The 22,304-nt window shown below is 43.9% G+C and overlaps 1 protein-coding gene across 1 annotated transcript in view; it reads left to right on the forward strand.

Moving 5' to 3' along the window:
- Positions 1 to 266: 266 nt before the first annotated feature.
- The window catches only part of Dhx8 (DEAH-box helicase 8), a 33,606-nt gene continuing 11,568 nt past the window's right edge, over positions 267 to 22,304 (forward strand). Inside the window, exons 1-17 of the mRNA XM_048367003.1 lie at positions 267 to 474; positions 3,118 to 3,203; positions 4,056 to 4,128; positions 4,499 to 4,584; positions 6,248 to 6,357; positions 7,164 to 7,583; positions 8,883 to 9,027; positions 9,124 to 9,327; positions 10,567 to 10,654; positions 12,990 to 13,087; positions 14,374 to 14,521; positions 17,210 to 17,391; positions 19,236 to 19,430; positions 20,027 to 20,212; positions 20,335 to 20,545; positions 21,009 to 21,190; positions 22,251 to 22,304. The exon at positions 22,251 to 22,304 is cut by the window's right edge and continues 87 nt beyond it. Coding sequence (XP_048222960.1) covers positions 327 to 474; positions 3,118 to 3,203; positions 4,056 to 4,128; positions 4,499 to 4,584; positions 6,248 to 6,357; positions 7,164 to 7,583; positions 8,883 to 9,027; positions 9,124 to 9,327; positions 10,567 to 10,654; positions 12,990 to 13,087; positions 14,374 to 14,521; positions 17,210 to 17,391; positions 19,236 to 19,430; positions 20,027 to 20,212; positions 20,335 to 20,545; positions 21,009 to 21,190; positions 22,251 to 22,304 — 2,616 coding nt within the window. The 5' untranslated portion in view covers positions 267 to 326. The remainder of the gene's footprint in view (positions 475 to 3,117; positions 3,204 to 4,055; positions 4,129 to 4,498; positions 4,585 to 6,247; positions 6,358 to 7,163; positions 7,584 to 8,882; positions 9,028 to 9,123; positions 9,328 to 10,566; positions 10,655 to 12,989; positions 13,088 to 14,373; positions 14,522 to 17,209; positions 17,392 to 19,235; positions 19,431 to 20,026; positions 20,213 to 20,334; positions 20,546 to 21,008; positions 21,191 to 22,250) is intronic.

Genomic DNA, 22,304 nt, shown 5'->3' on the forward strand with positions numbered 1-22,304 from the left:
CGTGCTGTCCGCGGCGGTCTCCTCCCAGCGCTCCTTGCGCAGGCCGCTTTCGCCCTCTGTGGACGTCCTGCGGGAGTGCTCTGAGAATGAACGTCGCGGGTCCTGAGGTCCTCTCGCCTACAGAGGGCGCCATTCGGCACGCCGAGCGAATCACTCTTGCCGTCCCTTCCCCAAGGACTTCCTGTCTGAGCTCTATGGTCCGGTGAGAGACTAGAGAAGTTGCTATGCGTTCAGTTTACCGAGAACGGAAGTCTTGTAGAGACCCGGAAGTAAAAGCTGTAGTTCCGTGTGAGCGCCGGCCGTACGGAAATAGGAGAAGCGTCGCTATGGCTGTGGCTGTGGCCACCGCGGGAATCCTGATGGGCTCGGAGCCAGGCCCTGCGGAAGAGCTCGCCAAACTCGAATATTTGTCTCTGGTGTCGAAGGTTTGCACGGAACTGGACAATCACTTAGGGATCAACGACAAGGATCTAGGTGAGCCCGGGGAGGGTCCTTCGGCCTCTGGAGTTGGGGGTTGAGCCAAGCCGGCGCTAGGAGGTGATGGGCGGTGTGAGGGTTGAGATGTGGGCCCCAGAGGGAGGCTGCCGCCTTGCTCTCTGCTCGAACACCTTCCAAGCTGAACTGTTAGAAAACATTTCTCAGGACGGTTGAGGCTGGCCGGGTTGGCTTTCTGTAGTTGGCTTATACTTTTTATTTTTTCAGTCTTCAGTGCTTACGCATCTTTTATTTATCTATTTTTGCCAGTCCCGGGGCTTGAACTCAGGCCCTGAGCACTGTCGGTGGCTTTTTGAGCCACAGTGCCACTTCTGGCTTTTATTTTTCTATATATGAGGGGCTGAGGAATCGAACCCAGGCCTTCATGTATACGAGGCAAGCACTCTACCGCTAGGTCAAATTCCCAGCCCTGCTTCCACATCTTTAACAACCGCAACAACTGCCTCTCGCATAGATAAGGAAGACAATTATGACTTACGTTTGTTTACTGGATGTTCAGGCATTATGGCAAGCTCTGTTTACCTCGTCTTATTTTTAGTCCTCTAGCCTTTGGGAGATGGTAGTCAGCTTTGCGTTTTTAATTAACTATGGTCTTGGACTATGTGTTCTTGATTATCTTTCAAACATCATTCATTAGACATTTGGTGGCAAACTATGTTCACAGAACCTAGAAAGTTAGAAAAGGCTAGGGAACCCCAGAGTCGAGGGTATAAGCAGGTGGAGTCCGTAAGGTGAGAGAAGATGGATGGGAATCAAGGGTGTGAGTGGAGGGATTGCTTTGATAGGTAGAGGGATGCTGCAGCTGTTAAAACAGGAGTATGTTGTGGATGTAAGTGGGTTTACAGACAGGTGGTAGGAAGCTGAGTGAGAAATTGCTATCTGACTGCTCTGGTTTCTAAACCTGTGGGAAAGTCAGATGGAAGGATGAAGGGAAGCAAGGGGTATGTAGTAAGAAGGCAGAGGAGATGGTTCAGTGGTAGAGTGTGTGGATTTGATCTCCAGCACCACCACTAAAAAAGGGGGGGGGGGTCAATGAGATTAGACTCATGACTTCGAGTAAGAGACTTTTTCTGTTTTTTCATCATCTGTGAAGTGAGATAATATCTTCCTTACAGAGTCAACACACGCACCTGGGAAGAAGCACTACAGATAATAGTTTATTTTTCTCTTGCCTTCCAGCCAAGGTATATAGGCTGAACATCCCTAAACTCAAAATCTGAAACCTAAAGCATTTGGTGCCTGAGTATGAATATGCTCCTGCCTGCTTTGGGATAAATATGCTCCTTAAGCTTGACATACTGAATATCATGTGATTTAATTTTCCCTCTAAAGAATTTGAGTGGAGGGCTGAGAATGTAGCTTAGTGGTAGAGTGCTTGCCTAGCGTGCATGAAGCCCTGGGTTCAGTTCCTCAGTTTCACATAAATAGAAAAAGCTGGAAGTGGTGCTGTGGCTCAAGTGGTAAGAGTGCTATCCTTGAGCACAGAGAGGCTCAGAGACAGAGCCCAGGCCCCGAGTTCAAGCTCCAGGACCAGCAAAAAAAAATAAACACAAAAACTCGAGTTGAGGCAAATTGCTTGGATTCCAGATGTGGCTTCACCAATTATGATTGACTAGGATAGTGTCTTAAAACACCAGCATGATAGTAGTATCTACTTAGGAAGATCTTGAGGACAGCATTTAAAGCCCTTAACATTAGTGCTTGACAGTAATGCCAAAAAAGTGTTAACCATTGCATTGCTGTTAACTTTTTATTGTGCATAGGTTATATCCATGTCACTCGATGGCTCATGGACTTTCACTTAATGTCATCCAAAGGATAAAGGCAAAGGTGGGCACTGGTGGCTCAAGCCTGTAATTCTAGATACTCAGGTGCTGAGATATGAGGATCATTATTCAAAGCTAGCCTGAAATCCTCAGATCTCATATCCTGAGACTCCAATTAACCAATGAAAAGCTTTTCATTGAGTTATGTCTCAAGTGGTAGTGCATGAAGCCCTGGGTTTGATTTTTTTCAATACCACGTAAACAGAAAAAGCTGCAAGTGGCAATGAGGCTCAAGTTGGTAGAGTGCTAGTCTTGAGCAAGAGAAGCTCAGGGACAGTGCTCAGGCCTTGAGTTCAAACCCCATGGCTGGAAAAAAGAAAACAGAGCCAAAAGAACTGGAGGCATGGTTCAAGTAATAGAACCACTTGGCTAGCAAATGCAAAACCTTGAATTAAAACCAGTACTTAAAAATAACAAACTTCTGGGCTGGGAATATGGCCTAGTGGCGAGAGAGCTTGCCTGGTATACATGAGGCCCTGGGTTCGATTCCCCAGCACCACATATACAGAAAACGGCCAGAAGTGGCGCTGTGGCTCAAGTGGCAGAGTGCTAGCCTTGAGCAAAAAGGAAGCCAGGGACGGTGCTCAGGCCCTGAGTCCAAGGCCCAGGACTGGCCAAAAAAAAAAACTTCATTAGGTATACATGGATAATCATCTCAGCCATCCAAATTTTCTTTCTTTACATGATGTACTTTGATTATTATTACAATTGGATAACCTAATTAGTCTTGGTTTTTATATGCTTGAAATGAATTTCTTGCTCAAGTTTCTTTTCAATTCTTTTTCTTCCTTTATAGCTGAATTTGTGATCAGTCTTGCTGAGAAAAATACCACCTTTGATACATTTAAGTCTTCTCTGGTAAAAAATGGAGCAGAATTCACGGTATGCATACTTGGGGACTATTTGTTTTAATGTCATTGTTAAATTTTGATAGTATTTATTATAGGGTTTGGATATAGGCAGGAGACAGTTCTGAAAGCCATTAAATGAGTAATGTTTTCATGCCATGAAGCAGAGGTACGGGAACTAGATTTCCTGTGACACCTTTGTGGGGAGATACAATGGGACTTCCACTGTTAAGTCTCTGTGGATGTTTACATATTTGTTCTGTGCATCTGGAACTCATACACAAGAGTCAAGGTTTTGGAAGTGTGGGAAATAAATGGGCTAAGGTAACAAAAGGACTTTTTAAGGAGTCCTAAATATCCACTTTCTCTGGAGCTACTACTCTGGCTTAATGCTAGTTGGTGCTTCATTTGTTCTAGTTAGCTCAGTTCAAGTACATATCACCTCTTCTACTAAGACAGTCTCTGTCTTCCCTCCCCCTCTCCCTTCTCTCCTTTTCTCCCTCTTCCTCTCTCACTTCCTCTCTCCCTCTTTCCCTCTCTTCCCTCTTTCCCCTCTCTTCCCTCTCTCCCTTCTCTCTTCTCTGCTCTCTCTCTCCTGGTATTGTGAGTTGAAGTTAAGACTTTGAAATGTCACCTGGCTTGCTTGCTCATGGCTGATGCTCTACCACTTGAGCCATGCCTCCAACAAGCATTTTACTAGTTAGTTGGAAGTCGAGTCTCCAAGACTATTCTACTCAGGCTGGCTTTGAACTGCATTCTTCCAGAGCTTCACCTCTGAGTTAAGGTTACAAGCATGTGTCACTGGCACCAGGCTGTCTTTTCCCCTTTTCTAGGTATATTTAATCAGTGATTTAATGGCTAACAATTTTCTGTATTTTTTTTGAAGGATTCTCTTATTAGCAATCTACTTCGACTCATACAAACCATGCGCCCTCCAACAAAGCCTTCTACTAGCAAAGGTGAGCACAACTTCTGACTGACCTCAGCCTCCAGCCTGGTTTAGATTGTGAACATCTGGTAAATTGTGGTTGTTTATTTTCTCAGCAGCTGATAGCAGCAAAGTTCTAGTGAACTTTTTTCACATGACTTTAAGACCTAAGCTTATGGGTACCGCTGCACTGTCCTTTGTCCATGGCCAGAGAGTTTGTTGAGGGTTCTTCAGGCAGTGTGTGCTTAATAGGAAATTAAATTATGTTTATAGTAATTATGTGGTTAGTTCTTTTCTGGGTTTAATGTAAGTGTAATGTTGAAGTTATTTTGTTAACTATTAATATATTAAGTCTCTCTTTCTCTCTTTTTTAACCCTTTCGTGTTCTTCACTGAAATAAGATCCAGTTGTTAAACCCAAAACGGAAAAAGAAAAGCTGAAAGAACTCTTCCCCGTCCTTTGCCAGCCAGACAACCCTTCTGTTCGGGTACTGATAGCATTTTGAGAACTAATACTTTAAGCGTGTGCCCTCTACTCCTTTTCTTTGTCTCCTTAATGACTCTTTGAATTCTAACTTGGCCTGTGCTGTAACCTGTTTTTCAGAGTGAAAACATTAGATCACTCCTGAGCTTGAACTATGGAGAATAGTGTTAAAGGATTCAGAGAAGGAAAAGGGGTTGGGGATGGATCAGAAATGTGAGATCTTTATGAAATAACTTACAGTTCTGGAACATGCCTAATGTGTGAGATCAGATTTTTTTTCTCTAGTATATATTAAAAGGTCATTTCTGAGGTATTTTGATTTTTAGATTTAACGTAGGCAAGTATATAATGAGTACTTGCTATACGTCAACCACTAGTTGAAGTTGTATATCTAGTATATACAATATATAAAATAGAAAATAATTTTATATTTATTTTGGGTGTGCTGGTACTGGGGCTTGAACTCAGTGTCTCAAACTCACTCAGCATTTTTACCTCTGTTTGACACTCCAGCACTTGAGTTATGACCCCAGTCCAGTTTTTTTCTTTTTGCAAACTGCATTATAGTTTGGGATGGTGACCTGGAAAAACATATAAGTAGTCTAATGGGGAAGAGACAGGCAATGAACTAATAAGTGGGCATAGTTGTCTCCCTGTATCTTTAGGGGATTGGCTTGAGGACCCATTTACATGAAAATTAGCAGTGCTCAAGTTCCTTATATAAAGGGGTGTAGTATTTGTCCATAATTTCCACATGTCCTTTCATCTACTTTTTTTTTTTTTTTTTGCCAGTCCTAGGGCTTGAACTCAGGGCCTGAGCACTGTCCCTGGCTTCTTTTTGCTCAAGGCTAGCACTCCATCAGCTTGAGCCACAGCGCCACTTCTGGCCTTTTCTACATATGTGGTGCTGAGGAATCAAACCTAGAGCTTCATGTATAGGAACCAAGCACTCTTGCCACTAGGTCATATTCCCAGCCCCCTTTCATCTACTTGAAGTCACCTCTGGATTCCCTCATACAATGTGAACGCTGCTTGTATTATACTGTATTCAGTGCTATCTACTGTACACCATGGGGAGTGATGTCGGTGGGAGGGCCACAGAAAACAAAGCAGGGGAAGCAGGGAGGGATGTGGAGAGAAAGGTTGCTTTTGGAAACTTTTTTTTTTGTCATTCATGGGGCATGAACTCAGGATGAGGGTGCTGTCCCTGAGCTCTTTTGCTAGCACTCTACCACTTTGAGCCACAGCACCACTTCCAGTATTCTGGTGGTTAATTGGTACAGGGATTTTTCTGCCCAGGCTGGCTTCAAACCATGATCCTCAGAGCTCAACATCCTGAGTAGCTAAGCACATAACTCTTTGGGAAACTTAACACCTGATTTCCGTTATAATTACTTGCATGCGTCATGGGAGGAGTGATTAATATCCATTTGCCTTCCAGATTACATTGGGGAAATGTAGAAACAACTCTTAAGTACCTTTGCCCTTTCCTTCTGCCTCTCTCTCCAAACATGTTGAAAATCTCTCTCTTCTGCTTCCTTGACTAGAGTGGTTAGTGATGTGTGGCTGTCAGCTTTGCAGATATACCTGAAGTAGATACTGATTGTTGAGTGTTTTGGGTTTTTACCCCCCTCTCATCTTAACTTTGCTTTTCTCTGCACCTGCAGACCATGCTGGATGAAGATGATGTGAAGGTCGCCGTGGATGTCTTAAAGGAACTGGAAGCCTTAATGCCCAGTGCAGCAGGTCAAGAGAAGCAAAAAGATGCTGAGCACCGGTTTGTCACTAATGCCCTGTAATTTGAAAGTTTAGGAAACTATGACAGTTGAATTGTGTAGGCTAGTTAAGCAAAATTTGGGACTATTTTGTGGAACCTATCATATTCTTGGGTCTGTTTTCATTGCTCCTGGTCAAGAGTATTTATGCAGCAAATGCTGGATAGAGATTGGGGTTAAAAGAGGCTAAATGTGGGGCTGGGGATGTGGCTTAGTGGTAGAGTGCTTGCCTAGCATGCATGAAGCCCTCAGCACCACATTAAAAAAAAAAAAGTTGGAAGTGGTGCGATGGCTAAAGTGGTAGAGCACTAGCCTTGAGCAAAAAGAAGCCAGGGACAGTGCTCAGGCCCTCAGTTCAAGTCCCAGGACTGGCAAAAAAAAAAAAAAGAGGCTAAATGTGATGGGCACTGGTGGCTCACATCTGTAAGCCTAGCTACTCAGATGCTGAGATCTGAGGATTCTGGTTCAAAGCCAGCCCTGGCAGGAAAGTTAGTGAGACTCTTATCACCAAGTAACCACAAGAAAGCCAGAAGTGGAGCTGTGGCTTAAGTGGTGGAGTGCTAGCATTAAGCTCAGGGACAGCCCTGAGTTCAACCCCATTATCAGCACCCCAAAAACCCAAAAAGTTAAATATGGTATGTGGACTGATACTTTATTAACCTACAGAGATGTCATTAACATTGAAGCTAAGGCAGTTCAGCACTTAGTAGATGCCTGCCATGGGCATGGCACTGTGCTGGATGCTTGGGGATGCAAAGATGAAATTGGGCTGATTTCTTTTTCAAACAGGTACTTGTTGATTTGTTAGGGACAGGACGAAGAAGAAGAAGCGGAGTCGGAGCCGAGATCGAGACCGTGATCGTGATCGAGACCGTGATCGAGACCGTGATCGTGATCGAGACCGTGATCGAGAACGAGAACGAGAGCGAGACAGAGACAGAGAGCGAGACAGAGACCACAAGCGGAGACGCCGATCCCGCTCTCGATCACATTCCCGGACCCAAGAGAGAAATAAAGGGAAGTCTAGATATCGGTCCAGGAGCAAGAGTCACAGCCCCCTCAAAGACCGGAAGGACCGGGACAAGTATGGGGAGAGGAATCTGGACAGATGGCGGGATAAGCATGTGGACCGCCCTCCCCCTGAGGAGCCAGCCATCGGGGACATTTACAACGGCAAAGTTACCAGCATCATGCAGTTTGGATGCTTTGTACAGCTGGAGGGACTAAGGTAATGGTCACCACTCTTAAAAACAATGAGGTGTTACAGACTTTTATGTTAGGGTTTCCACATTCCAAAATGTTATGTTTTAATGACATTTCAATCAATTATACCAGGTTTATTTATGTTTTTGGAAGTGCTGGGGATCGAACCCAAGACCTTGAGCATGTCAGGCAAGGTCTCTGCTACAGAGCTATATACTGCTATGCCACCAGCTTTTGACTTTTTTTCTGGTGCTAGTACTGGAACTTAAACTTATGGTTTGGGTATTGTTCCTTAGATTTTTGCTCATGGCTGACACTGTTATCATTTGAGTCATAGCTCTATTTCTGCCTTTTTTGCTGGTTAGTTGGAGATAGATTTCATGGATTTAGTGTGTAGGCTGGTTGGATTAGAATCCTCATATCTCAGCCTCCTGAGTAGCTAGGATTATAGAGCCTGGCATTATCCTTTTTTTCTTTTCTTTTCTTTCTTTTTTTGTTTTTTGTTTTTTTAATGTGCTAGAGCTTTTCTTTTCTACAACTTTCAGGAGATCTGTTCTTTGCTGATGGGAACACATGGGAATTTATGTCTTCTCTCCCTCCCCTCTTAGGCACATCTTTTCTTTGGGAGTGTGGTAATATTAATACTGTTGTATTTTTTGACTTTTTTTTTTTTTTTACCTTTTTGTTATTTACCTTATGGGCTTAGGACCCTTTTCTTGTTTTATATTTTTGGAGACAGAATCTTATCAAATAGCCCAGGCTGACCTCAAACTCATGATTCTCCTGTCTGCTTTCTGAGTGCTAGGATTAAAGGTGTGCAAAAGCTGATTTTTCTTTTGTTTGCTTCTAATAAGGGAAAAAGGTCTTTTTTTTTTTTTTTTGCCAGTCCTGGGCCTTGAACTCAGTGCCTGAGCACTGTCCCTGGCTTCTTTTTGCTCAAGGCTAGCATTCTGTCACTTGAGCCACAGCACCATTTCTGGCCGTTTTCTATATATGGCACTGAGGAATCGAACCCAAGGCTTCATGTATACGAGGCGAGTGCTCTTGCCACTAGGCTATATTCCTAGTCCCAGGGGAGAAAGCTTTGTTAGGGGCTGGGAATGTGGCTTAGTGGTAGAGTGCTTGCTTATTAGGATGCATGAAGCCCTGGGTTTGATTCTTCAGCACCACATAAACAGAAAAAGCCAGAAGTGGTGCTGTGGCTTAAGAGGTAGAGTGCTAGCCTTGAGCAAAAAGAAGGCAGGGACAGTGCTCCAAGCCCCCAGAACGGGGGAAAAAAAAAGTTTTTTCAGGTATGATCCAGACATATCTGATTCTTCCTTAGGAAGCGGTGGGAAGGCCTGGTGCACATCTCTGAGCTCCGGCGGGAAGGCCGTGTGGCCAATGTGGCTGATGTGGTGAGCAAAGGCCAGAGAGTCAAAGTCAAAGTGTTGTCCTTCACTGGGACCAAGACCAGCCTGAGCATGAAGGTAGGTGAGATGTCCAGCCAGTTGGCACATTTGTTGACCAAGAAGAGAGTATAAGAAGACTGCAAGTGAGCTAGTTCCTGTGTTTCTGTACTCCAGGATGTTGATCAAGAGACGGGAGAAGATCTAAACCCAAATCGACGGCGAAATCTAGTTGGGGAGACCAACGAGGAAACTTCAATGCGGAATCCAGACAGACCCACTCATCTCTCCCTTGTCAGTGCCCCTGAAGTAGAGGACGACTCTCTGGAGCGCAAGCGCCTCACCCGCATCTCTGACCCAGAGAAGTGGGAGATCAAACAGGTTAGGGCCATCATCCTTCACAGCCACAGAGTCTTAGCATATAGCATGGTGGTTTAGGATGCAGGCCCTAGACACAGAGCCTGGCATGATTTGTACTTGCTAACTGTATGATCCTTGACTGATCTGTCAAACAGGGATACCAGTGGTGGTGTGGGAATATAGGTAAATAGAGTTAACTCTTAGGTTGGTGCCTGGCATACAGTAATTGCTGTTTAATTCTTTCTTATTGTTTTCACCATTTTCCATGAAGCATTAGAACCAAGATGTGCCAAGTGCTATTTAGTAGTAGGGCTCCAAAATCATATATTTCATGATTCATTCACTTGAGGAACTTAAAAAGTCCAAGTGTGGGGCTGGGAATATGGTTGAGTGGCAAGAGTGCTTGCCTTCTACACATGAAGCTCTCAGTTTGATTCCCCAGCACCACATGTATGGAAAACGGCCAGAAGGGGCGCTGTGGCTCAGGTGGCAGAGTGCTAGCCTTGAGCAGGAAGAAGCCAGGGATGGTGCTCAGGCCCTGAGTCCCAGGCCCAGGACTGGCCAAAAAAAAAAAAAAAAAAAAAAAAAATCCAAGTGTGCTGGTGGCTCATGCTTGTTGTCCTAGCTACTCAGGAGGCTGAGAAATGAGGATCACAGTTAAAAAACAGCCAGGCAGGGAAATCTGTGAGACTTATCTCTAACCACCAAAAAGCTGAAAGTGGAGCTGTGGTTCAAGTGATAGAGTGCTAGCATTGAGCACAAAAGCTCAGGGACAGTACCCAGGTCCTGAGTTCAAGCCCCAGGACTTGGGCTCATGCCTGTATCCTAGCTACTCAGGTGGCTAAGGTCTGAGGATTGTGGTTCAAAGCCGGCCGGGCAGGAAAGTCCATAGACTCGTATCTCCAATTAACCACCAGAAATCAAGAGTAGCACTGTGGCTCAAAGTGATAGAGTGCTAGCCTTGAACAAAAAAAGTCCAAGGAAACAGAAAAGCTAAAGAAGTAATTGGGAAGGGCCATGTGTCACGTAATAAGATGTGAAGAGTGCTGTGGAAATAAGGAAGGCACGTGCAGTTCTTCCTGGGGATAACTTCTGAACCCTTGCTCTTAGCACCATGTTGTAGAGCTCCAAGAATAAGTTCTATGCCATTTGAGGCACTGACATCTTGGGTCAGAGGAGGAAAAAAAAAAAATCTTCGTTTCCTGCATGTAAAGAAGAGTGTTGATCTAGCAATTAATGTTGCCTTCTGTCCTTTGCTAGATGATTGCTGCCAATGTCCTTTCCAAAGAAGAGTTTCCAGACTTTGATGAAGAGACTGGCATCCTTCCTAAGGTGGATGATGATGAAGGTAACCTGTCCTTTGGATTGAGTGGGATAATAGGTTGGGAAGATAAATAAGTCATTGGGCTGGGGTGATGGCTGGGGTGATGGTAGCTCTATCTCTAGCTTTTTGGTGGCTAGAGATAAGAGTCTCAAGGACTTTCCTGCTCAGGCTGTGATCTTCAAATTTCAGCTTCCTTTTACTTTTATTTGTTCATTTTTCTTTGTTTTGTTTTGTTTTGTTTTGGCCAGTCCTGGGGCTTGGACTCAGGGCCTGAGCACTGTCCCTGGCTTCTTTTTGCTCAAGGCTAGCACTCTTCCACTTGAGCCACAGCGCCACTTCTGGCCATTTTCTGTATATGTGGTGCTGGGGAATCGAACCCAGGGCCTCATGTATATGAGGCAGGCACTCTTGCCACTAGGCCATATCCCCAGCCCCTTGTTCATTTTTCTTGAGACCAGTTGTGTAGCCCAGGCAACCATTGAACTCACAATTCTCCTGCTTTGGCTTCCCAAGTACTGGGATTGCACATTTACCACAATGACCAACTTTTCCATTTTCCTTTTTTCTGGACATATGAATTATTTGTGTTTGTTTGTTTGTTTTGGCCAGTTCTGGGGCTTGAACTCAGTGCCTGGGCGCTGTCCTTTTTTTTTTTTTTGCCATTCCTGGGCCTTGGACTCAGGGCCTGAGCACTGTCCCTGGCTTCTTTTTTGCTCAAGGCTAGCACTCTGCCACTTGAGCCACAGCGCCACTTCTGGCCATTTTCTATCTATGTGGTACTGGGGAATTGAACCCAGGGCTTCATGTATACGAGGCAAGCTCTCTTGCCACTAGGCCATATTCCCAGCCCCTGGGCGCTGTCCTTTTGCTCAAGGCTAGAGCTCTACCACTTGAGCCATAGTACCACTTCTGGCTTTTTCTGTGTATGTGGTACTGTGGAATCAAACCCGGGCATCATGAATGCTAGGCGCTTCATGAATACTAGGCAAGTACTCTACCACTAAGTCTCATTCCCAGCCCTATTTTATTTTTTCTTAAGCTTTTTTTTTATCTGTTGTAGATCTTGAATTTGGGATGTGGGCACTGTCCCTGGGCTTTTTCACTCAAGGGTAGTGCTTTACTACTTTGAGCCATAGCACCACTTCCAGTTTTCTGGTGTTTAATTGGAAATGTAGGTCTCATGAATTTTCCTGCCCTGGCAGCCTTTAAACCACAATCCTCAGATTTCAGCCTCCTGAGTAGCTAGGATTAAAAGTGTGAGCCATCAGTGCCCATCTCTTAAGCTTTCTCATATAAGACTATTATGAGGTCCCTGTATTTGCCAATTAGTGCATGTGTTTCTATACACTAAGATACATGTACTTTGTTATAATACACAGAAAAATTACTGGGTAGTAGGAAAACTGTGTTTATAAGCTAGCTCCAAATTGTTTCCTAAAACTTTTATAATAAATTTATACTTTGACACATAAGTAGTTTTGTTATTCTATATCCTTTCAGGCATTTAGCATTGTCCAGTTATTCAACGATTAAAAACATTGTTCAGCCAGGTGCCAGTGGCTCACAAATATAATCCTAGCTACTCAAAAGGCTGAGTTCTAAGGATTTCAGTTCAAGGCCAGCCCGGTCAGGAAAGTCTGTGAGGCTCTTTATCTCCAATTAGCCACCCAAAAGCCAGAAATGGAGTTGTGGCTCAAAGTTGTAGAGCACTAGCTTTGAGCACAAAAGCTCAGGGACAGTACCCAGGACCTAAGTTCAAGCCTCAGGATTGCCACCAAAAACAAAAAGGTGTTGCCTAGTCTATATGGGTTAAGGATTATTCCATATGAGGTTGGGTGGCAGATGTCTTGATATAATTTAGAATGTCAGAATAATATTTTCCCCAAGTTTAGTTTTTTTTTTAAAACAGCTCTGACTAGCTCATGGTGTTGAGCATCACAAATGCCCTAGAAATGGCTTTAGGGTCCTGAAAGTGGGAGAGATGTTCACTGGGTTAGAGTTTCACTTGCATTGCTGTCTTTTGTGTGTATGTGTTTATGTTGGTACCAGGGCTCAAATTTAGGGTCTTGTATTCTCACTTGGCTTTTTCTATTCAAGGCTGGTCCCTGACCACTTGAGCTATGCTTCTACTTTTGGCTTTTTTCTGATTAATTGTGTATATAAGAGTCTCTTGGAATTGTATGCCCTGCCTGGCTTCAAACTTTGATCCTTAGATCTCAGCCTCCTGAGCATAGGATTTTAGGAATGTGCTAACAGTAACCAACCACTGTTGTCCTTTTGATAAAGATTGTTGGTCTTCATTTGGTGAAAATTGCTTCTCTATTTTGTTTATGGCTAATTTTCTTTTTGATGGACTTAGATGAGGACCTTGAGATTGAACTGGTTGAGGAAGAGCCTCCATTCCTGAGAGGTCACACCAAGCAAAGCATGGACATGAGCCCCATCAAAATTGTTAAGGTGAGAAGTACTGGGACTTTTACCTGGAAATACCAATGAACTACTTTTCTTCGGTTAACAGATCAGGTAATCAATCTGTATAGCAGAACTCAGGCTACCTACCTAGTAGCCAGGACCTAGAATATGTTTAAATGGAGTTTGGCTTAGCTCTGCTGCTTTTGCCTGGTTAAGTTTTGTTTACATTCATTTAGTGTGTTTTGGGAAAAAGCAGAGATAGTGCTTCATCTGTCATCATTGCTTTGTCCAGGTTACTCAGGGTTTGAGTCATGATCTTGCAGATTCAAAGGCAACATTCAGAGGTTCACTTGACTTATATTGGCTGGTCCCCATCAAATGCAATAGCACTGGGTGTGGGAGGGGGGCGGCAAAGGTGTGAGGGAAATGCAAATCAGAGTGCACACAGCAATTAGGAAGAGACAGCATTAAAGGCCTTCCAGCTCAGCACCTATATGGTGTTTCTACAGTCCTTCAGTTCCTGGAGTGTCTGTCCTGAAGGAAACATATTCCATCTCTAGATGGAGTTGGTTACTTAGGTAGAGCCAAGATCTCTCTGAGTGCCACATTTGCTTTAAGTTCTTAGGCTCATATGGCAGAATTCTTTCCCCTTCCCCTACCCTTCCCTTTCTCTCTTTCCTCCTTCCCTCTTCTCCCTACTTCCTTTCCTGTTACCTTTTCTCCCTTCCCCCTTCCTTGTTTGAACTTGGGCCTCGTGGTATCTAGGTAGACACTCTACCACTTGGGCCATGCCTCCAGCACTTCCATCCCTTTCTTGAGTTCTTAACGTTTAAAAGTAGCAATGTCAGGCTGGGCACTGGGGGCTCACACCTGTCATCCTAGCTACTCAGGAGGCTGAGATCTGAAGATCATGGTTTGAAGCCAGGCCAGGCAGGAAAGTCCACGATACTCTTATCTCCAATTAACCACCAGAAAACTGCAAGTGGAGCTGTGGCTTCAAAGTAATAGAGCACTAGCCTTGAGCAAAAGAGTGCAAGGACAGTTCCAGGTCCTGAGTTCAAGCTTCATGACTGGCAAAAAACAAAACAAACAAATTTAGCAATGTTCCTAACTCTTGGGGTTTTCATTTTCAAGTTAAAAATCCCAGTTCCTTCAATAGTTTTTCATTTTATTTGTATATGCTATGATTTATCCATTGCTTTCATGTAACCTGAGTGAGTGATAAGCACTGTATTTCATCTGTGGTCTCAGGTTTTAGATCACAGTGGCTTAACCACCTGCCTTTTTTCCTGGGCATTTAATGCATGTTGCCTTTCTTTCTGTTGCTGCAGAATCCGGATGGCTCCCTCTCCCAGGCTGCCATGATGCAGAGTGCTTTGGCTAAGGAACGGCGGGAACTCAAGCAGGCTCAGCGAGAAGCAGAGATGGATTCTATTCCCATGGGACTCAACAAACACTGGGTTGATCCTTTGCCTGATGGTAAGACCATTTGAAAGGTGTGGATCTTGTTCAGAAATCTGAGTCTTTGTGTGCATGTAGACATGACAGTGCCAACAAGTGCCAACAAGTACTGAAAATGTAGCCCTGGTTTCCCCCTTCTCTCAGAGCATGTTGGTTTGCTATATTTTTCTTGGTGGTACTGGGGATTGACGCCAGGTCTTGGTTATGCTGGGCAAGGGCAAGTAAGTGCTCTGCTACCAGGCCATATCCCCAGCCTGCAATTTTTTTTTATTATTATTAGTGTGAATGTGTGTGTGTGTGTGTGTGTGTGTGTGTGTATGTCAGTGTGTGTCAGTGTGTGCGAGTACTAGGTATTAAACTCAGGGTCTGGGTGCTATCCCTTAGCTTTATTGCTCAAGACTGGTTGGTGCTCTACCACCTGATCTAGAGCTCCACTTCCCATATTTTGTTGTTTCATTGGAGATAAGAGTCTCTTTTCTTTCTTTTTTTTTTTTTTTCCCAGTCCTGGGCCTTGGACTCAGGGCCTGAGCACCGTCCCTGGCTTCTTCCCGCTCAAGGCTAGCACTCTGCCACTTGAGCCATAGCACCACTTCTGGCCATTTTATATATATGTGGTGCTAAGGAATCGAACCCAGAGCTCCATGTATACGAAGCAAGCACTCTTACCACTAGGCCATATTCCCAGCCCAATAAGAGTCTCATGGACTTTCTTGCATGGGCTGGTTTCAAACTGCAATCCTCAGATCTCAGCCTCCTGAGTAGCTACCAGCCCCTGGATTTTACTATATTTTATAAGCAGATGTTTAAAACAAATGTTTTAATAACTTTGGTGAAATCATGGGAGTGGCTTGAGATATTTTTCTAAACAATTTTTAAATTTAGTTCTAAAGATAATAATATAAGGGCTGGACACATAGCTATGTTCCAAGAGGTAGAGCACTTGCCTAGCAAGGGCAAGGCTCTGAGTTCAATTCCCATTTAAAAAATAATAATAAAAGAAGTTAGGGGGCTGGGAATATGGCCTAGTGGCAAGAGTGCTTGCCTCCTACACATGAGACTCTCAGTTCAATTCCCCAGCACCACATATATGGAAAACAGCCAGAAGGGGCGCTGTGGCTCATGTGGCAGAGTGCTAGCCTTGAGCAAGAAGAGGCCAGGGACAGTACTCAGGCCCTGACTGAGTCCAAGGCCCAGGACTGGCCAAAAAAAAAAAAAAAAAAGAAGTTGGGTGCTGGTGGCAGTGGCTCACACCTATAATCCTAGCTACTCAGGAGGCTGAATCTGAGGATCATGGTCCAAAGCTAGCCCAGATAGAAAAGCCTGTAAGATTCTTATCTCCAATTTACTGCCAAAAAGTGTACCTGTGGCTCAAGTGGTAGAGTCCTAGCCTTGAGCACCAAAGCTCAAGGACAGCACTCAGGCTCTGAGTTCAAACCCCAAGCCTGACGGGGAAAAAAAACAAAAAAAAAACCACAAGAAAATAAAAATGCAATAGACAACATAATATTAAAAATTCCCTTTCTTGGTACTGCACCTGGGCTGGAACACCTAAAAAAAAAAATTCCCTTTCTTGTAATTTTTGTGTGCTATAATTCTTAACTATTGGACAAAGTCACCTAAAGATAAAACTGCATATTAGACATGATCCTTGCTGTGATGAGGCTTACAACTTAGTGAGGGAGGTGGACACTAACCAGATAATTACCAAGTGGAGATATTTCCTGATGAGTGCTGTATAAAGTACAGGTAGTGTGGTAGAAGTACAGGTTATGAGATATTACTACCCGAAGAAATTGAGAGGAAGGATCAAGGATACATAGGAGTTAGTCTTTCAGAGGGGGAATCTATGCATCCCAGCTGAGATTTCTTTTTTAGGATGATGAAAATGTTATAAAATTAGTGCTACTAGACACATATCTGGATTATTTGCTCCTGAGGAGACAAACCTGGAGGATTGTGTTCAAAGCTGGACTAGAGGCTCAAGTGGCAGAGTGCCAAGTGCAAGAAAGTAGGCTGCGCTAGAGTGCAAGGCCCAGATCTCAAGTACAGCACACACAGAGTAATAAAGAAAATCAAATAAAATTAGATAATGGTGATTGCAGAACTGTCATTGTGAATATACAACAAACCACCAAGTTGGACACTTGGAAAAGGGGACATAGTATATGATTTGCACTTCAGTAGAACAGTTATTTTTTTAAAAATTCTTTATTGTCAAAGTGATGTACAGAGGGGTTCCAGTTTCATACATAAGGCAATGTGTACATTTCTTATCCAACTTGTTACCTCCTCCCTCATTCCCCCCTCCACCTTCCCCCTTCCCGAGCAGTTATTTTTTAAAAGGTGAAAGATTTATATGACCTGAAGAGAAACCAGAGTATAGCAGGGGTTTTTTTGTTTTTTTTTTTTTTTGTAAAGAATCCAGCTTGGGGGGGGTCAAGTGATTGGGTCTTCACTTCTCTGTATTAACCTTTCTCCTTTTTTAGGGGCATTACAAGTGTATGGCACCATTTAATAGGCTCTTTCCCTCCCCTGCCTCTCCATCCCACTTTCTTTTCTTCATATTAGTGTCTGAACACTACTGTTCAAGGATCAGGCTAAATGAAATACCACACACGTGGTGCCGTCCGCCTGCTGTTTTGTTGTTTACCCTGGAATGTTGTGGCATGTTGAGATTAATACTAAGTTGTCTGTTTTCCCTTCCAGCGGAAGGCAGGCAGATTGCTGCCAATATGAGGGGCATTGGGATGATGCCCAATGACATTCCTGAATGGAAGAAGCATGCTTTTGGGGGCAACAAAGCTTCTTACGGGAAAAAGACTCAGATGTCAATCCTGGAGCAGAGGGAGAGCCTGCCCATCTATAAACTGAAGGAGCAGCTGGTCCAGGTGGGAAGCCCTTTTGTGATATATGGGAAGAGGGGTGTTTTCTAAGAGGAGTGACATTAGAGAACAGAAAGGAGCTAGGTAGGTATGTGTGTCTTTGACATGGCTCCTCCAAAAAAAGATTAAAGAAACAACAACCAGACTTGAACCAGTATATCCTTGCCAGTATGTCACATGACCTGTGTCACATGAAGCTGCAGTTCTGGTCAGTGCTTAAAAATGGAACAGCCACCGAAAGGACACTCAGGACTGTGAATCTTAGCTACTTGAGAGGCACTGATTGGGAGCTCACAGTTCCAGGCCAGATGGGGCAAAAAGAAGTCGGAGAGACTCCATCTTAACCAATGGAGGAAGCACCATGGGGAACCACAAGTAGGAGGATTACAGCCCAGGCCTGCACTATCATAAAGTAAAACCCTACTTTGAAAATAACCAATACAAAAAGGGACTGGAGGTGTGGCTGTAGTGGTAGAGAACTTGCCTAGCAAGCATAAAGGCCTGAGTTCATAGCCCACAAAAGGGGTGGGTGGAGGATGGAGTCTGAGATGAACTCATAAAGGCACAGACTTTGCTTCTTATTTATTTATTTATTTATTTATTTATTTTGGCCAGTCCTGGGGCTTGGACTCAGGGCCTGAGCACTGTCCCTGGCTTCTTCTTGCTCAAGGCTAGCACTCTGCCACTTGAGCCACAGCGCCACTTCTGGCCATTTTCTGTATATGTGGTGCTGGGGAATCGAACCTAGGGCCTCATGTATACGAGGCAAGCACTCTAGCCCCTAGGCCATATCCCCAGCCCTGCTTCTTATTTCTGCCTTTTAGAGTTCTGTCTATAAGAGCATCAAACTGAGTTTACTAGCTTCCAGTGAAATTTTCTAAACATATGAACATATGTGTACAAACAAGTACAAATATGTATCTGCACACACATTTTCTATGTACAGTATATATAGATGACAACAGATTATATACATGCTTGATGGCTTGCTTTTTTCACTTATTAATGTAGCTCAGAAATTTTTTTTTTAATGTTTTTATTTTGCGGTGCTGGGAATCTGACCCAGGGTCTTAGATACACTAGGTAAGCACTCTATCACTGAGCTATTCAGTTGGCTGTGGGGCTTGAACCCAAAGCAAGGGCCTGACCTCTTTTGCTCAAGGCTGTACTCTGCTACTTGAGCAGCAGCTCCCTTTCTGGTTTTCTGGTTAATTGAAGATAAGAATCTAAGACTTGGGCGGGGGATATGGCCTAGTGGCAAGAGTGCTTGCCTCGTATACATGAGGCCCTGGGTTCGATTCCCCAGCACCACATATACAGAAAATGGCCAGAAGTGGCACTGTAGCTCAAGGGGCAGAGTGCTAGCCTTGAGCAAGAAGAAGCCAGGGACAGTGCTCAGGTCCTGAGTTCAAGCCCCAGGACTGGCCAAAAAAAAAGAATCTCAGACTTTCTTTCCTGACTGGGCTGGCTTTGAAACACAATTCTCAGAACTCAGCCTCCTGAGTGGCTAGGATTACAGGTATGAGCCATCAGCACCCAACCCCTGTTTAAAATGCTCTTTCAGTGCTTCTATGTAGGTATACTTAAGTAGCTAGTCCTATGTTAGTAGACCTATAGGCTGATTGCAACCTTTTGTTGATACAAATAGTGCAGAAATAAGACATAGATAACTTTATGGGGAGAGGTGTGAGAGGTTGGGAGTGACAGTGGGTAGAAACACTTCTATAGGGTTCACTATGTGGGTGTGTTTGCAATTTCTAATTTAGTGTTGAACAGAAGTACTAGTTATTTCACTCTAGAGTAATGTGTGATAAATTTTAATGGCTCCATTTACATTTTTTTGCTTTTAGGCTGTGCATGACAATCAAATCCTAATTGTTATTGGAGAGACAGGATCTGGGAAGACAACGCAGATCACCCAGTACCTGGCAGAGGCCGGCTACACTTCTAGGGGCAAGATTGGGTGTACTCAGCCAAGAAGAGTGGCAGCCATGTCCGTGGCCAAAAGAGTATCAGAGGAATTTGGTTGTTGTTTAGGTCAAGAGGTAAGTGGTTAGTAAAGCAGCTGTGGAAATTCCAGAAAAAAAGTATGAAGGCCGGGTTGGGGATACGGCCTAGTAGCAAGAGTGCTTGCCTCGTATACATAAAGCCCTGAGTTCAATTCCCCAGCACCACATATACAGAAAACGGCCAGAAGTGGCACTGTGGCTCAAGTGGCAGAGTGCTAGCCTTGAGCAAAAAGAAGCCAGGGACAGTGCTCAGGCCCTGAGTTCAAGCCCCAGGACTGGCAAAAAAAAAAAAAAAAAAAAAGGTATGAAGGCACAAATCCCTCATCTGTAAAATAAGAATGATAGTTGGTTTTTCCCCCTGATTTCTCATTGAGAAATCAGAAAGCTTATTTTAACTTCAGCCCCCTTGGATGCAGTAAGAAACCAGAAAAAAATGAGAGCTTCTTGTTGATGTCATGAATCTATTCAGGGTCAAGTTCATTGCAGACTTTTCATAGAGGACATCTCTGTAATCGTGGTCAAATTTCTATATTAAGAGTATGAGTACCAGTCAGGCTGGGTTGAAATGTTACTTGATGATTGCTGGAAGGAGAGATTTGTATCTTAGATTTTCTACTTCTTTTCTGCTTTAGGTAGGCTATACCATTCGGTTTGAGGACTGTACCAGTCCTGAGACAGTCATCAAGTACATGACGGATGGCATGTTGCTCAGGGAATGTCTCATTGACCCTGACCTCACTCAGTACGCCATCATCATGTTGGATGAGGCCCACGAAAGAACAATTCACACGGACGTGCTTTTTGGGTTGCTGAAAAAGGTAACTAGGTGGTCTCTGAGACCCTTTTAGCTGTTAGAGCTGGTTTCTGGAACCAGGATTGGCGTTCCTGTACAACTCTTTTGAATGGTCCTTTTTAGTAAGCACATCACATTTCCTATTAGACAGTTCAGAAACGGCAGGACATGAAGCTGATTGTCACCTCAGCTACCTTGGATGCAGTGAAGTTTTCTCAGTACTTCTATGAAGCACCCATCTTCACCATCCCAGGTCGAACTTACCCAGTAGAAATACTGTACACAAAGGAACCTGAGACAGATTACCTGGATGCCAGCCTCATCACTGTTATGCAGATCCACTTAACGGAGCCACCAGGTGAGGGAGAGACCTCCTTTTGCTCTTAGGCCAAAATTCCTAATTGTGGGGATGTTTGTTTTGTTTGCTAATCTTTTTCAGAAATGCCTTTGAAACCCTGGTCTTTCTATAAGTTTCAGGATTGTGTGTTTGAAATGATGATGGGTGTGAAAATACAAAAAATGATGCATAGATTTAAGTGCCACCTATTTAAACATGAACAAGTGATAACTTCCTGGTTTATTTAGAGGCCACAATATGATTGTCTATTTTTTGTTACTTAGAGATATGTTAATGTGCTATAGCCTTTGTATAAAACACATACACCAGATGTGATGGTGCACACCTGGAGGCCCGGCTACTCAGGAAGATGACGCAAGGTCACTTGAGTTCATTTTAGGGCCAGGCAACATAGTGAGACCATCTCTTAGACACGTAAACATACATGTTCACATACAGAGTACATTCTCCATTCTCTTCATAGGTGATATCTTGGTCTTCTTGACTGGTCAGGAGGAGATCGATACTGCTTGTGAGATCCTGTATGAAAGAATGAAATCCCTGGGACCTGATGTTCCAGAGTTAATTATCCTACCAGTGTACTCTGCTCTTCCCAGTGAGATGCAGACCCGGATCTTTGACCCAGCTCCTCCTGGCAGCAGAAAGGTAACAGTGGGCTACAATGAAGCTGCTTCCATGTGCTGAAAACACCTGGTTGTATAGTGTGCAGCAAACCATAGTAGGGATTATGTAAGGAGTCTGCAAGCCTTGTGTGTGATGCTATTAACTGGTCCAGCTGGTCAGCCGGGTGATTTGTGCTCTTCTTCCTCTCTTCCTCCATTTGATGAGTTACTTTTGGTTAACACATAATTTTTCATATGTTAGGGATACTTTGTGATATGTTGATAAAAATACTCAGTGTGTAACGATCAGATCAGGGCAGTTAAGTGGAATGTAGGAAGGAGGAGAACCAGGTTTGGGGGTCAGTTGGTGAGTTCTTCCTCTCCCATCCCTGGTAGTTGCACTCTCTAAGCAGGGCCTCTGCAAGTCTGTGGCAGGTAGAAGTCTTTCAGGGCCAGTAAGATGTTAGTGTGGAGTGAGATATTTTGGTGCTTTCTAGCAATGATTTTTCCAAGCAGTTGTGTTTTATGAGCTGAACCTCTGGGTGGAAGAACAGTGACAGAGTCACCCTGAGAGTCTAATCCTGTAGATCACATGGACTAGTGCACATACACAAACCCTGAAATTGCTCTGTCACCTCATGCTTCATTTATGATCAGGAAAACAAACCAGCTTCCCTCTTGTCTCATATGTATAAATAGCCCATTTTGTAGTCCAGATGTCTCGGTGGAAAAAGAAAATCTCATTTTGCACTGGCACATGTGATGCCAGGAAATCTCTGCTTTCCCAGGGAGCTAGAAAATTAAAATTGTAATAATCAACATTGGTTCCAAACAACGAGACATATATCAATTTACGTCAAATAAAGTCGGCTGTGATCAGCCTTGGCTCTTTCCTGTTCTGCTTCTCTCAGGTGGTAGCCCCTCTCCAACCTATCTCTTTGGATGAATCTCTTTGGTGCCTCACCTTCTGCGTTGGAAGCTGAGCTAGAATTAAATGCCATCTGAAGTTTCTAGAGAGGGAGCATACTACCTTGGGAAATGTCTGAGTTCAGATGGATGTCTTGCTGAACACTCAGCTCACTGTAGCTGTGCCCTTCTCCTAGGTTGTGATTGCCACCAACATCGCGGAGACCTCACTGACTATTGATGGCATCTAC

This window comes from Perognathus longimembris, chromosome 17 (assembly GCF_023159225.1).
Source record: "Perognathus longimembris pacificus isolate PPM17 chromosome 17, ASM2315922v1, whole genome shotgun sequence".
Lineage (NCBI taxonomy): Eukaryota > Metazoa > Chordata > Mammalia > Rodentia > Heteromyidae > Perognathus > Perognathus longimembris.